Source organism: Apaloderma vittatum, unplaced genomic scaffold, assembly GCF_000703405.1.
Source record: "Apaloderma vittatum isolate BGI_N311 unplaced genomic scaffold, ASM70340v1 scaffold2962, whole genome shotgun sequence".
Lineage (NCBI taxonomy): Eukaryota > Metazoa > Chordata > Aves > Trogoniformes > Trogonidae > Apaloderma > Apaloderma vittatum.
Window position 1 is genome coordinate 45,450 of NW_009703986.1, and position 12,041 is coordinate 57,490.

Consider the following 12,041-nt stretch of genomic DNA (forward strand, 5'->3'; position numbering starts at 1 on the left):
CGTAGCAGGCATGGGGGAAAAACCTCTCTGATGTGGGACCAGTGTCCTAATGCACAGTTCTCAAGATGTGCTGAGCACTGCAGATGAAAACATGTAATAGTGGCTAATGAATTTCCTGTGCTGCAACAAGCTCACATAGTGGCATTACCTCTTGCTTGGGCTAGGATTGTGTTATTTTTGATGTAGAAGAATAGGCTTTGGGGATAGATGCTGCCTGTCTGTCCCTCGGGTGGAACTGGCGGTCTGTCCATGTCTTTGGGAGCCAGAGGCGTCCTAAGTAATAACAACTACAAAAGGCTCTTCAGAAGGATGGGTACAAATCCTAGGGCTGGTGCAGCTTAGCACAAAATGGGATGAAGAAGGATTGGCTTTGTGGTTAAGACACTGAGCTACGACTTTAGAGTCTCTGGTCGTAGCTAATGTACGTTACTTCAATTAGACTGTAGTTCCACACTGATAACTCAGATGAACACTAAATTCTAGTAGGGTGAGACCATGTTTCTAACAGCATTTGGAGCACTTCATAGACAGACTCTATTAGGTAGACGGATGGCTCTTCTGCTACTCTTAATGCATGTGTACTACTTTAATATTTGATATTTATGGTAAAGGAACAGGTTCATCAGGTCTGTTTCTCTGTTTTTTTAAAGGGAATTTGACTTTGGGATAAGAACTGGTGATTTAGTCCCATGTTAAGTGCAACTCTTGACATGTCTGCTTTGGGGGAATAGACTCTTGCGTGTTGTTACCAGTTTTCGGGGCAGCACTTCACTGATGGTCCGTGTCTAAGCTATGCAGGCCTGGCTTGGAGCCAGGTGACTATCCTGGGGCTTAGGTGGAAACTCACAAATGAAGGTGCATCTTCTCTGGGAAAACAAATGCATATGTAATGTGTACTAGGCCTGCATGTACAGATCCACAATTTGGAGACGCAAATGAACAGATACGCTGCAGCCAATATGTGTATTTGTTTCTTGGTAGCACTCCTGAACCAGTGCTGAACCACATGTTACCTTGTTTGGATTACTGGGACCTGTGCATCCTTTATTGTCTTCTGACTTGGGTAACAGGCCAGAAAATAACCTACCCAGCTTACATCTCTGCTTACATGCTTCTGGTCACTATGTAGGAGTCTGTTTCCCCATACACAGAGTGAGTAATGCTGTGACCTTCCTCTGAAGGTGTTTGAGCTGTAGAAATAAAATACTGTGTAAGATAATGTATTAATAACTAAAAATTAAAAGATATTGCATTTGTTACTTTCAGCAGAGGAGCTGTGGTTCTTGATACCTCTGTTCTTGTATAAAATACTGTGATTCATGTTGTGGTACTAAAAGAAAACCCAAATCATTGTGTCTGCTATTGTACAAGTAACACATAGATACTCCACAACCTGAAGAGTTTATGAGCTATATCTGTTAAGTCTGAATCTTTACTTAATCTTGCTTTGAACATAAACATCACATTAATAATAAAATACTCCAGTTTTATGTGCCAGTTTTAGTCTCAGATAGGTGTTGCTTCTGGAAGAATAAGACTGCAACCAGTTTGTGGTCTTTGCATCAACACTTGTGATTTCTGCAGCATTTTAAGATTTCTGCTTTTTTTTTTTTTTCCTTCTTCATGTGAATATATCCCTTCTTTTCCCCTCCTTTTTGGGTTTCCTTGAGAGAATATGATTACACAAGTAGGCACCTCAGTCTTCACTGGCGGGTAACTTTAAGGAGTAGAACATACAAAAACTTTGAAGCAAGGCCTCCTAAGAGCAGTGTCCCTTTTTGCAATGCTAAGTGCCAGATAGAGCAGACCTTTGAAAAATGAGAGGTGTACCAGGGATTTTTCTACTGCTGGGGGGCAGGTCACTGTATCTGATAAGTTGAGACTGGGGTGTGTAACAGAGTTTATGTGAGAGAGGTGGCAATGAGGATCATGGAACAGAGTAACTTCAATGTGTAGAGCTGGTACTTGATAGACTGGTTAAGCTGCATAAGAGAAACATGGCAGGGATGTATTTGTATAGACTGTTAGGACTCTGTAGCGCACCTGAAATGGGACGGAAAGTTCCATTTCAGGAATTTCACACCTGAGTTGCTTCCCTGGTGTGTTCATATCTAGAAATAATAAGGTGATTGCTGCAAAGACCTCTTCCGTGCAACTTAACGTAGAATCTTTCAGAGGAGGAGAGGGGGGTTTTTTATGTTATGTAAATATGTCAGCACTGATAATGAACTGTATGAGTCTCATGACAGGAGAAGAAAATCCTTGTGAGATAAGCACAGAGGAACCTGGGAGCTGTGGGATTACCATGTAGTTGTTCTAGGTAGCAGCAGCGCCAGTTAAGGGCCAGTTACCAAGAGATGAGTTTAGGGATACTTGTATCTGTGTCCAGTCTCTGAACAAAGAGTCAACTTGTCTGTGCGGTGGGCCATTTTTGACTGAGGCAAGGAGAAATAATAACTGGTTTCACCAGAAATCTCTGACTCTCGAGCATTATCCTATACTCTGGGCAGATAAAGAGCATTATACTCTTCCTCTGTGCATGCCATAATCCCAGTTTACTCCTGAAGAGACAATCGAATAATTCACCATGGAAAGCACAGTGACACTTAATTACAGTTTAAGCAAGAGCAGTTATGGGCCTTGTGGCCTAATTTGCTCCTCCCAGCAAGCTGCCAATACCTCAAGGCTGAGCCTGTTGCACCCAACAAATGTTTGTTGCTCTTGTTGCTAAGCTCCAAAGCCCTTCCTGTTCTACATGCTGAACAAATGCAATCTCGTTTTCCTTGGAAATGGCAAAGGAAAGAGAAAAATCTTTGGCAAACCAGCCATGGTTGTTTTTTCTTGAACCACATTCTAGTCTGGTCAGCATTCAAGTGTGGAAACGTGTGGTGCTTTGGTTAAAACAAGGGATGTGAATTGCGAGTCCTGAACTTGTAAATTTTTTTTTTTTTTCCCTGAAGGTGCTGCATAACCTTGGGTAGATGGCATGACCTGACAGTGGCTCTCCTCACTTCCTTCATTTAGGGAGCCTCATCCATAAAAGCTGTCAGAAGAGAGGAAGATGGTAAACTGTGTGTTGCAAGTGCAGGTTTAAGTTAAGATATTTCTCTCCAGTTTGGGTGGGATTTGCTCTGGTGTGACTGTACTTTGAGATTGGTACTGAATATAAAGGATGCCTGATAGACTTTAACTTTGATTATGACCAGTCTGCATTGTGCGTTACTTCAGCCACAACCTCAGCAAGGTCCAAGACGTGATGTTTTGTGTATTCCTGCAGGATATCCTGTGACTCTGGCCATTCTTTTAGGAGGTGTCTGTAGCCTATTGCTGTGTTTTCCTGCTAAGGCAGGATTGGAAACAATATGTGGCTCCCTGCTGAATGGAGTGTGATGCAAATTATTTGAATAGCCCAGTCTTCAATACTGCAATGAGTTCTTCATATCAGCTGCTTCATGTCTCCATGTCCTTTTTCTTGTCTGCCTAAGATGGGAAAGTGGTACTAGGAGCATGAGAGCTGGAAGGTGGTCATGTGTTCAGCCTGAAGTTTATTTTGCTGAAGGATCCTGGTCCTAGCTTGAAAGGCCAGTTTCCCTGGCTGAGCTTTTCCTCCTTCAGATTCCACATTTTAAGTGGATTCTCCAGGGGCAAACTGGAAGTAGCCCACTTCACTGCACAGGTCTTCAAACTACCCAAACAGACCCATCCCTGATTTCAAGCAGTGCAGAGCACTTTGGGGACTGTGAACTGAGGAGCAGTGTCTGCAGACACGCATGTCTTGGGAACCTGTCAGTACTTGGTTGTATTCAACTCTCAGTAACTTATTTTTACATAGTTCTTCCACCTGACAACAACCACCAAACGTCTTCATTTGACTTCTCCCTTGGCCAGCAAGTGAACCGAAAGATGACTTTTATTGCTGCTGTTATGTGCAGAGCATGCGATGGGCCTGTTTGTGAGTTCGCCCTGGCAACCTACCACCCTGGGCCCCCGAGGGATCACAAACTTGGTGTCAAAAGAAGAGCTCTTGTGCTGTCTCCTCTCTTCCCCACCCCCTAAATCCTATTTTCTCAGTTATTTGGATTCCCTAGCCAAGATTTCTGAGGGCACACTGGGCTTCTGAAGGATTTCTTCTTCTAGCCCCTTTACAAAGCAAGGCTGTGAGAGGGGCTTGGGCATCTCTGCACTTGCTTGAGCTTGCTGGGCAGCAGTATGGGTTGTGCCTTGGCCAAGCCAACGGGTTTTACCCTGAATACGTCTGTAGCACAAAGCATTGCTTAGCTGTGTTTCACTGTTGCCGTGTACTCTGCTTCTGGCCCGCGAGCGGCTATCTTCTCTTGCGACTTGGGTGTTGGAGTTTCTGCAGCGAGGATTAACTTTCTGTGCTCTGTCTCCCTGGAGCAGCACCAGTGAGCCAGTGACTGGAGCTTGTGGGCAGTTTAGTTTGGTTGTTGAAAAAGTAAGAGAAAAGGCACAAAATTCGCTTGAAGAATGTCTTTGTGGACTGTGTGAAGGATCTGCAGGTGCCTCGGCTGCTTTTAAATATCACTGCCCCTTCCTGGGTCAGGACATGTGTCCTGTTTAAAGCTGCATTACCTCCCACGTTTTAAAGCTCAGTCTAATTCCTTTTGCAGTGTGAAGCACACTGAGTGTGCCCAGCAGGTTACACCTCTTGGCAGCACCACCTCACTCATGCTGTACTGTAAACCGTGTTTTCTGATGCTACTTGGATTATCCTTGTGCATTTGCATTCATCATTTTGTAATTTTCTATTTTAATTTATCTGATGTACCTAAGGCCATTATAGTGTCCTCATTGTTATGATATGAGTGATTCACAATCCATAATGCAGTGATTTCCTTTCCCTCCAGTAACTCTGTCACAGAAAAAAGGAGCAGAAGTAGTATGAATTTGCTTATAAAGGGGCCAGATAATACACCGGATAGAGAATGGGCTGAACTGATTCTCCTTTTTAAAAGCAGCTCTAAAGAAAACAATAATTAGATTCTTATTGTTTGACACTACCACTTTACTGGACCTTACTTTTAAAATCCTCCTCTCTTCAGTCAGCGCCATGTTTTCATCTCTCTATAGTTCTGGATTACCATCATTTTAGGCATCAGTGTTGAGCTACCAAACAGATCAAATTTGCTACTGACAAGAGAGGACTTGTTAAACCAGGAGATATTTAAAGAGTTAGATTCTCATGCAAACAAATATTTTATGTTGATGATATTTAATGTTTTGATCTGAGATCTAGTAACTTAAAATGGCTTCATATAAAATTTAATTACCATTTAATGAATTAGTTGTTCATGATCAATGCAATAACCACAGTATGATTAATGGTGATAATTAACATTTAATAATATTAAATAATATAATTCTAAGTTAATTATAAATTACATATTTATTGACCTGAAAACATGATTAGCCAACAAACTGCTGGTATGGGAATCTGACATTTCTAATGCTTTATTTTTCAACACAAACCCGGTATCTGTATCCCAAATGCAAGAGCAGGAGTTAGTAAAAGTTGCTGGAATATGCCTGAAAACTAGGCAGGCTTGGCTTTTACGTGACAAACTGTTTCAGCGACCCAGTAATTTCTAGCCTGTATGCTGCAGGGTAATCAGTGCAATTCCCAGGAAATCCGTGAAGGTTTTAATGAGCCGTGACATGTTCAGCACACAGGCAGCATGAAGCAGGGCAGTGTGAGGAAGCTTTTGGCAAAGACCGATGCGCACAGATCCTGGCTCCGGGGGAGCCAGTTGCTAATCCTGACACTTGCCCGGGGAACTCAGGTGCTGGGAACTCTGTACCACTCTATTCACCTCGTCCTCTCTAAAATTTCTGAATCCATAATCTACCTCATTCATAAATACATCTGCTGAACAAGTTTCCCATATTGTGACTGGTTTAGGATACTCAGTGTAGGTGTTTCTGCTAGAACACTTTCATTCTTTATTAGAGGACAGGGATTTCCCTGTCCACTAATGTTTCCAAGATTCAACTTTTCCAAAGTCACTGATCTTAAAGGCATATATCTCATTGGTTTCTGGGTGTGTGGTTTAAAACCTTCACAAAGCTAAAGTGATTCTGACTTTTTATAGATGCTTGCTCTTGTGGCTTTGAAGGTAGCATAAAAACCTGAATCTCTTCTTTTGAGTTTTAGAGCTCCATTTTACACTGACCTAATAGCTATTTAGGAACTGAAGCATCATGCTGATGGACCACATCCATAGCAAGCTGGCAGAGTCATCCCAGTGTCATCCGTAGACAAAATAGGGGAGAAAGGTGACTACTCATGTGAGTCCAAGAAAATTATGTTAATTTCTGATTTCAGTATCCTAAATATGATATTTTTGACTTGGAGATCCTTTTTTTTTTTAATTTGGTGGTCTGGTGTTTTGGATTGCTATGCTCAAGCTTTAAAGGAATGATTTTATTTTAATCCAGTCTAAAATGTAAAGGCAAGTATCATATTCTTACAAAGACCAAGAAATCTCTGTAAACGTTTAAGTGAAGCCAACACTTTCTCAGTCAGATACCCTCCTCTGATAGTCAAAATTGCAGCACTGAGTCTCCTTAAGTTAAACCAGGAGTGAATGAAAATTCAAGCAAAATTTGTAACAGGAAGGATATCTTTCATTAGGTCAACTAATGCAGTTAAAGATAAGAAACAGATAAACTTCTGTGTACACAAACACTCTGCCATGCACAAAGATGAAACTGGATTTGATTTTTGTTAAATAATCACCAGCACATGTATTAAAATGAATAGAGAAAAGGAGTGGTTACTGGCAGATGAGCTGACTCGTTAAATTTCTTTTTGCAGAAGTGCTCTTAGTATCATGGGTGGAGAGACTTGCCTATGGCACTCTTTGAATTGCCTGGATCCTTTTAAGAATTTTTCGTTTACGTTGAAAAATTGCCGAGTAGTAGCTAAAGATTTTGGGGGAACAAGCACTGGAGAATGATGTACGGACCACTGTGGTGAAAGTAGCCCAGGAACAAGATTGGTGGCTTTCAAGAGGTTCCTCCCTTCCTTCACTCCCTTAAACCACACACAAAAACACATCCTAGGTGGTCTAGGAGGCGTTGCCTAGAAGTACAAAGTGCCTGAATTGCACATGTGATTGTTACACTGGGATAAAAGCTGGAGTCGGGACAAGGGCAGATCCCGCTGCTTCAGTATTTGTACTTTTTGACAAGCCCATTTGGCAAGCAGCATAACAAGAGCCTAACAAGTGGATGGACATATGGGGAGGCAAAATAATTGTGCATTAGGAAGACCGTGCAGATGTGAGCTGAAGTAAGGGCGTAACTCCATATGGCGCATTGCTGACCTTCAGTTGGTGCCTGAATGACAGTACGCGGTGCGGGTCGCACCATCTGAGGGATGCTGGACTGGGAGCAGGGCTGAAACCAGACAGAACTGGATTTACGCAAATTGCTTCCTAGAAAACAATAAAGCAGCTACCAACAGCTGTTGTGCCTGAGATCACCATCGTATTACTGCACCTTGCAACTCTAATGCTTTCCTTAAAGCACTTACTGTACACCATGCTTCTGGAAAAAGTACTGTTACCACTACTAAAGTCGTGGCAGCTCTTAAACCTTGTGCAGGAGAAGCACAGGTGAGTATGCAAGAGATCTGATTTTTGGCTATGTTCTCTAGGGTTTAAAAGCCTTTATATGCCTTTGGAAAGGAAATTACTTAATCCTTTCAAATGCAGAATGTTAAAAATCCCATAGTTTGCATGTTTATTTGAGGAATATCACGGATTATTTTTTTTTAATAAACTTACCCTAGAGACTTGCATGTGGGCTAGAATAGCAGTGGCACTCTTACTGGGAAAGTGTGATGTGTGGAAGGCTTAATTCTTCAACCTAGAAATTCTTCGATGAAGTATACTTTGTAAGTCCAAACGATGACTTACGATTTATTATCATTTGTTCCTCCCTCTCCCTTTCAATTGTTAATCCTACCACTGGCAAAGAGTTCGGCCTCATTTTATCAATGGCTTCTTGAAGTACTTGGGAGGATTTGCTCCAGTATTCACCAGAAGTCTTTGATATATGAGATTGTAGGCTAACACCGATAATCTTTTGTGAGGAAGTGTCACAATACATACATCGATCATCCAAGCCTTTATCTGTCAGACTCTCCCAACCCAACCGTATTTTTCATGACACAATGCAGCGCATGGCCTTTAAATTACCCATCTGTCTGACAAATCAGTGAGTGTGGCAGAAACTGGCAGCAGTTTGACGTCGCCTATCACTTTAACTGAAGTGAAAGTAATGCAAACAGATTTATGGGATCCCCTTTGATTATAGACTATGAATATATTTGGAATTGATGTTTGGGAGAGGAACACAACAGAGAGGCAGGAAGGGCTTGTAGGCAAAAGCACTAGTGGTGGGTTTGAAGCTTTGCATTTAATGAGAGGGATTGTTCTGTCCTTACTTTTTTCTCTCCCCATATGGTGCATCTACTCAGAATACCTTCCCCTTTTTTTGGTGAGTTGTTGGGGGTTTTTTTGGGAGGGTGATTATTTAGCTGTTCTAAATTGAAAACTTTAGAGATAACAAGGCTGAGTTTTCTTAAATGCATTTGCAGAACAGCTGTTAGATATATCTGTAACATTCATTGTGTGATGATAATATTGCTGAGTTTCCAAGTGTGCTCTGAATACAATGGAGCACAGCAGAAGACAAATAGCTGACAAGGATGGCTGCTTGCTACAGTGCTGGTGAGGACTTACGTTCTCTGATGGAGTAGAGCAAAGCATTGACTCGTTTTGTTTGATCTGATGGTTTTATCTTTGTTGCAGGAGTAGCCAAGGCCTTGGCTGTTGCCCTGTGCCTCCATGCAAAGGCTCTGGCCTCAGTATAGTATTGCCATGAACTGGGTTCATAACCAAAGTCTGCTGTAAGTCTGGATTTTTAGAAAGGGGATTTTTAACCTACTTATTGACGCTGTTGTTAAGTGTAGTGGTGAACTGTGGTGGTGAAAGCTGGGACTGAGAACTACTGAGTATGTCTTATGTACAGGCAACAACATGCCCATTCAAACAACTCTTGCCTGCAGCTGAGCTCTTGGAGCTCTGAGCATTCCAATTTAAGTCAGTGGTAGGGTGGTACCCTTTGGGTGTTGGTACATTTGTTGAATCATTTTCTGAGCTCTTTGGAGCTTACATAAGCTTCTCTTGATACATTATTGCCTTTCTCCATAGAAGCCATAGACTTAGGAGATTCTCTTCTTTTTGAAGAAATAGTTTTCATGAACAAAGGTGCAGACGTTGGAAGTCACTTTAACAACACAGATAGTTGTGGTTCATCTGTGATGGACTTGCCTGGATTCCAGGGGAAATCATAATTTGCAGCGTTGCCACAGAAACTGAGATCCTTCCCTGAACACCTTCAGAGTTTCCTCATGCCAGGCAGCAGTGAGCTAGCAGTGATCTGTCACTGGTGTGGTATTTTGTGTTCCCCTGTTATCGTGGCCCCTGGTTACTGAGGTCATGATGTACAGCTGCTTAGCTCTGTGATAAGCTTTTCTAAATCTAGAGTCCTTCTGCTGAATTTTGTTAAGGAGGCGTTGGCATGACCTCTAGCTGAAATCTAGCATGCAACCTTAAGCCTCTGGCTGTCATCAGCACCATGGCTCTGTGGTTCTTTCAAAACAGTAGAACGAAGGTGCCTTCTGCAACAGGTAACTTTCTAAACAAATCAAACGGTTTTGGTTTTTTTCTTTTCCTCCACTGTTTGCCTTGAAAAGAGAGAAACAGGTAACATTGCTCTCTGTGCTAAACTGTAGATGCTCTTTTCATTAGGGTGATTTCTACATAGAACAAAACAGGCCAAAGCAAAAGGTGCTGGTAAATGGAGTTCATCACTGATGGGATGGGTACTTTCCAGCCCACAGTTACTTATTTGGAAACCACAGCCCAGCTCCTGTTGGTAGTTGGGCTGTTGGCAGTGTCACTCCTGCATTTTCAGGCAGTCTTTGTCACCAGCCTTTGTACATGATGATGAGAGGCCTTTTTGACTTCCAGGCACAGGCTTATGCCAAGCTTGTGGCAGCTGGGTTCTTGCATAAGCATCTCCTCCCACCTCCCTTGCAAGGAGTTGGAGTCAGTGATGCCAACTGTTGCGTCTTCTCACACAAGGTGATGTCTGCAAGATTTCATGAGGCCTCCACAGAAATAGTAGGGCAGTTTGTAACAAAACTTGGGTGTCCTGGGGAGGAACAAGTACAACAGACAGCAGAGATCTTGGTATCTGACTGAGGTTGTCATGTAGATTTTGAAGTGCCCAGGAGCCTCTGGCTGCTTCCCACAGGGAAGGCTAGGTGGTCTTTGGGGTCTGTCTCTCTTCCTGTCTGGAACTTGGTTAGTGGGAACCTATGCAAAGCTTTGTTTTGGCTAAAGGAAACCCTCATGTATTTGCCTTTAGCCCCTAGTTGACTAAGACATCCCCAGTGCTTGCTGTTTTTTCAAACCCAAGCTACTCCTGTGTTAAAATCTATCCACAGTTCTCCCATCAGGTCCTGCCTGCATGAATCCCACATCCATTCTGAAAACACACTCGTTGGAGAGCCCATTGTGCAAGTCTTTCACCCTGTTGGTGTTTGTGAGAGAAGCCACATCTACACTGGAGCACAGAAGAGAGATGTAGCATTCACAGCACGGACACCAGCTAGGCTGGCATCACTGTGAAAAAGAAAGCTACAGATAGTGTCTTTGCTGAGGATGTTCTCTGGTGTAATGCTGTCTGCTGCAAGTTTTCTGAAGCACAGCTTTGTCGGTCAGGGATGTCATCAGGGCAGGCATGACTTTGGTGGAGCTGTGGCTTTAGGCATGTTCTGCATAGCTCTAGTAGTGGAGCAGAGAGCAATTCACAGTGGGGTACCTTTTGATTTAAACCAGTTCTAGGCTATTCTTTGTAGGCAGGAACTCTGAAACCCAGGGAAAGGATTGGTTTCTAGTGCTGATCTTTAGTACAACGTGGTCTGAATGTCATGTCTAGGACCCAGTGAATGATACTGGATGAAGATCTCTAAGCACAGCCTGATCCCTCTGCTTATAGTCCCTTTGGCTAACTGCTGATGAGTCAAAACACCTGCTTTTTATGAATAATGAATTTTTCTTTACCTCTAGGGTAGATGCATAAACTTCACTCGGGTGAAATCGGATGGGACCTCTGCCCCTTACAGCCCACCACCAAAGCTGCCACGGCGTGATGATGTGCCTCTCAACAATGCTTCAAGGAATTCTTCTCCTCCTGTGTCTCTGCAGCCCCCTTCTAGACAGCCACCTCCTGGACCACCCCCAGCCCGAGCACCTCCTGGACCTCCTCCTTCACGCCCACCCCCGCAGCCCATGGCTTAGAGTGCAGCAAAACCCTGATTGACAAAACATGTCTCTTTGCTGAACACGGCATATTTATTGAGTATTGGTTTACAGTTAAAGATATCAGAATTTGTTGCTGGTCAGCAAAAAAAGAAGAAAGAAAAAAAAGAGTAAAATTACCAAGTGTCAATTTTAGTGTATGAATATATTTATACCACACGTGCTGTGTAAACATTCAGTGGATAGATTCAGAGCTATGGGGCATAGAAACAAACCAAAGTGATCATCTAGATACAGTAGCAGCTTTTGTATGTATACATGTGAAGATCTATTTACATATGACACTTGACTGACTTGGTATGTCAGATCATTCATTAATAACTTTAGCCAGTACACCTGCATCAGTTGTTCTGATAGCTGCCACCTGCAAGTTGGTTAAACAATGCTTATTGAGGAATTTGCTTTCTTTTCCCTAACAGTACTACACCCAGAACAGTAATTGCAAAGATAACTTTCTGCCTTTGGTTCTGCAGGTGAAATTTCCATGAAAGCTTATAAGAAGGCTTTAGCTTAATAATGAGGTAAGATGAGACTATGTGCCAATAATCTAGCAGAAGTAATCTATTATAGAAGAGGGATGTATTTTTCTCCTGAGAAAATCAGTTCTGAGCCTGCCATCTCTGC

General features: G+C 42.6%; 1 protein-coding gene across 1 annotated transcript in view; it reads left to right on the plus strand.

Annotated features, from left to right (window-relative positions):
• The window catches only part of LOC104270460 (anthrax toxin receptor 1-like), a 56,574-nt gene extending 45,178 nt beyond the window's left edge, over positions 1-11,396 (plus strand). The window contains exon 18 of the mRNA XM_009864845.1: positions 11,166-11,396. Within this exon, the coding sequence (XP_009863147.1) occupies positions 11,166-11,396 (231 nt within the window). The remainder of the gene's footprint in view (positions 1-11,165) is intronic.
• Positions 11,397-12,041: the final 645 nt, after the last annotated feature.